Consider the following 3623-nt stretch of genomic DNA (forward strand, 5'->3'; position numbering starts at 1 on the left):
GACACAAGCAAACATTATTCAAAACCATGTCTTTTCGGAAGCGGGAGGAATGACGTAAGCAATGACATAAGAAGCCATTATTAAAGAAGACACATTATTGAAGACATATGGCCTTTCAATATGGAAAAGATTTGTTATTGTTTATATAATTTATGTGTCGGTAGGAAATTTAGATAGAATAATTATTAAGTGTGTATTATATTATTTGATGTAACATAAAGTGTGTAAGTCCTTCAATAGTCTAGGAGGCTATAATGTAAATAGGTTTGTCATATCCCAGTCGTGCGTGAATATCACTCCCCACCCTTACAAAAAAAATGTGTTTATTCTTTCTTTTCTTTTTGTAATAACCGATCCTTTTTTTCTTTTATGTGTGGAAAACGTGGCGCTCCTTCCATGGTAGGCTGAACGTACAATATTGGCCTGCCAAGAATGGCACTAAAATAAGTTTCTTGGGCTGATTTTAAAAACTAAAATGGGCTGCGAAAAAGTACACAAATGGGCTGATGTTACTTTTTACTGGGCAGATTTTGTAATAACTATACTATAAAATGGAGTTTTTTTATGGTATAGTTTTCACTATAAAATGAAGTCTGATATTGATAAATGGGAGTCTTAGTTAAGAGAGATTTTACAAAAAATTGGATACACAGTTGAGACAAAGTGAAAAAAAAAATATTTGTATTTAAAGACCTATTTTTCGCCATGCCAAAACTCATTGTGCGCACTACAAAATTAGTAATTACAGAAGAAACTTCTTAAAATTTGGCTAATTTTTAAAATAAAAAAATAATAATAATAAAAAAAAACTTAAAAATATTGTTAATTTGTTTTTTTCTTTACTTTAAATAATCAATCCGAAATGTCGTATTTTCTGTGTACCATTATTACAAAATTTTATACTATTTGTTGATGTAACAGATTTATCGAAATAATTTCATCAGATAATAACTAAATTTTCAGGTAAATTAACTTTTTTGTACCCAAGTTTGTTCAAAAGCTTCAGTTTTAATCCTATTTTCAATTACTGTAACAACTTTGGTCCAGCACCAAAACTGCAATAGCAAACTACTGAAAATACACTTTTTAAACAATCTCATAGACCAAAATCATTACGGCAACTGAAAACAGACACTAAAATTTTGTTTACACAATTACTATTAACTGATATTTATGAAAAAAAAAACAAAGAGTTTGTTACCCATTTATAACAATAATCCTTTTTAACATCTTATATATACACACACACAACACAACACATTAATTCCTATTATCACTACCATGTCTATTAAGATCCCCAATACCCAAACCCCCTTCCACCTTTTGCATATTCCTAGCATTACCTTGAGAACTCCCCGGTGTAACAAACGACGAAACCGGCGGCGGCCACAACCGCGCACCACCACCACCGCCGCCATCCACATCCATTTCCTGTGTCCCCACCGGAAACTTCCACGTGTCATTTTCTATATTTTTAATTATTTCAGTATCCACACCATCATTGATTCTGGGTGCTAAAGAGCGCCCAGACGCAATGGTGGCAGTAGGAAACGCTTTTTCGGGAGGTATCGCGGGCGTGTAATTTGAAGGAAGAAGATCGTCCCAATTTTCTAATAATTCTTTGTAGACTTTACGGAGAGTGACTTCCGTGAGTCCCGTGACTTTGCATATTTCGGCTTGTGTTTTGCGTTTGTCTTCGAGTTGAGAGGCTAAGTAGATTGCAGCTGCGGATATGCTGATGGGGTTTCTACGTGTACAGAAACATTTGTTGATTACTACTTCACCAATGTGTGTTGCTAGTTCCTGGAAATAGGATATTGAAGTTTTTATTGGATTTGAGAATATCTAGCATCGACTGCTAAAGGGTAAATCGGTAATTTCAACATAAAAACGACGGTTGCACACGCGGTTGGAACAGTACCTGAGCAGATTTGTTAAGCTGGAGAAGAGTGCAGAATCTAGGCATATGAACTGAGATGGAATTGCTGTTTAATGGCTGGCTTAGTTGCAAAGCTTCTCCAAGAATCTTTATGTACTTTCCAATCTCTTTTTGAGGTAAATTGGCTGCAATTGAGATTTCCTGTTTCATGTTTCACCACTTACACCTCATTATAATCTGTATATATATTTTTGTAGCTTTGATTATATATCAACTGTTAATAGTAATAATCAATTGCAGATCTTGCATAATGGTAACAAAAAAACTTTTATAATATGTATAAATAACATGCCATTTAGGTGAGAAAAAACACATGTTTCAACTGTGATACGTGATGCGGATTTGAAAGGTTTAATCTTGTTACAGTTCAATAAGATTTGACTTGAACTACAAAATCAAGCTGCAATTTTTCTAGATGGTGGATTCATCTATACGATTTACTGGTGCTTTTTGATTGTGCTATGAAATTGAAATAATTATATTTCTAAAACCTAATTCAGTATGACTGTATCTCAAAATGTTCAGATTCATGGAATTTCCATCAATTGTTAAGTCATTATTTCAATTTCATAGTTCAATTGAAAAGATGCGACCCCTGATCCTTAATTATACAATTTTGTATGTAGTTATGAATTTGAAATGCTCGATTGAATCAAACATCGGAAAACTATGAACAGTTTACATACCTGAAGAGTTCTGGGCTCTTGAGCCTCTCGAATAGCTTGGACAAGCGCGGCGGTGGCGAGTGCCTCTACGCTCCGGTTCCTCAAACATGTCGCTGACGAACAATCCCTAAAAAGCTGAAACGCGTGATCGGAAATATCACAATCCAACCCTAGTATTGAAGCGACGTCGATTATCTGAAGATAAGCCCTAAGGTTATCGACGACCACCGACGGACCGGATGCCGAGGAGGAGGACGTTGTTTCAAGGACGCGTTCGAGTTCGGCTAAGTGCCCAGCGAACGAGAGAGATGATTGTGCGAAGACCGGGTAGGGTTCGAGTGACCATGTGGAGAAGGCGGTGATGAATCCGGTAGGCTCGAAGGGGTCTTCTTCTTCTTCCTCCGAGATAGGGACGGCGGTGGTGGTGGATTGGTCGATGATAGAGTGGGGGAGTGTGGGGAGGTCGGAGGTAACAAGGCAGAGAGGAGAGTCTTGAGCACGTATGTGGAAGAGGTGATGGGATTGGGTTTGGCGTTCTTCCACGACTCGGCCACAGGATATGCATTCCGTAATAAATCTACCAGCAGATGTGGTGGCGCACCGCCCTTGAGCCGCCGCACAGTACGGGCACTTCATATTGTTTTGCACTTTCTACTGTGTTGTGTGGGGATATTCACGAAATACTCCCTCTCGACAACGAAGGGGTTTATAGAAAAGGGTCAACGCACTTTCTTCTCCACCCAACTTTTTTTTTTTTAAGTAAATTACACGATTAGTCCCTCGTCCAAGTGTTAAGTTACGTGTTTAGTCCCTATTTTGAAAAATTAACTCGTACCGTCCCTGTAATATCTTTTTTCTCACTCGGATAGTCCCTGACGAACATAAAATGACTATTTTACCCTTTCTGTTTTATTTTTATTTTACTTATCATTTATTTTACAATTTATTAAAAATAATTTAAGAAATGATTCACCAACGCCATCCACCCACCTTCTTGTTTACTCCATCTTCACTATCTT

At 37.1% G+C, this 3623-nt stretch overlaps 1 protein-coding gene across 1 annotated transcript; it reads right to left on the reverse strand.

Moving 5' to 3' along the window:
- Window positions 1–1140: 1140 nt before the first annotated feature.
- On the reverse strand, window positions 1141–3294 carry PBRP (plant-specific TFIIB-related protein). Its single transcript, XM_079046066.1, has 3 exons — window positions 2626–3294; window positions 1922–2080; window positions 1141–1803 (listed from the first exon to the last, which is right to left on the reverse strand). The coding sequence occupies exons 1-3, from the start codon at window positions 3238–3240 to the stop codon at window positions 1261–1263; spliced, it is 1317 nt and encodes a 438-aa protein (XP_078902192.1). The 5' UTR covers window positions 3241–3294; the 3' UTR covers window positions 1141–1260.
- Window positions 3295–3623: the final 329 nt, after the last annotated feature.

The sequence above is a fragment of the Lactuca virosa genome, chromosome 4 (assembly GCF_052849685.1).
Source record: "Lactuca virosa cultivar CGN04683 chromosome 4, Lactuca_virosa_CGN04683_v6, whole genome shotgun sequence".
Taxonomy (NCBI): domain Eukaryota; kingdom Viridiplantae; phylum Streptophyta; class Magnoliopsida; order Asterales; family Asteraceae; genus Lactuca; species Lactuca virosa.

Bases quoted from the DNA above. Each gene is read 5' to 3' on its own strand.
- PBRP (XM_079046066.1), bottom strand. From the start codon at position 3,240: ATGAAGTGCCCGTACTGTGCGGCGGCTCAAGGGCGGTGCGCCACCACA. The intron at 2,081-2,625 runs GTATGTAAACTG...AACATGAAACAG, and splicing joins AAGAGCCCAGAACTCTTCAG to GAAATCTCAATTGCAGCCAA. The intron at 1,804-1,921 runs GTACTGTTCCAA...TCCTATTTCCAG, and splicing joins AGCTTAACAAATCTGCTCAG to GAACTAGCAACACACATTGG.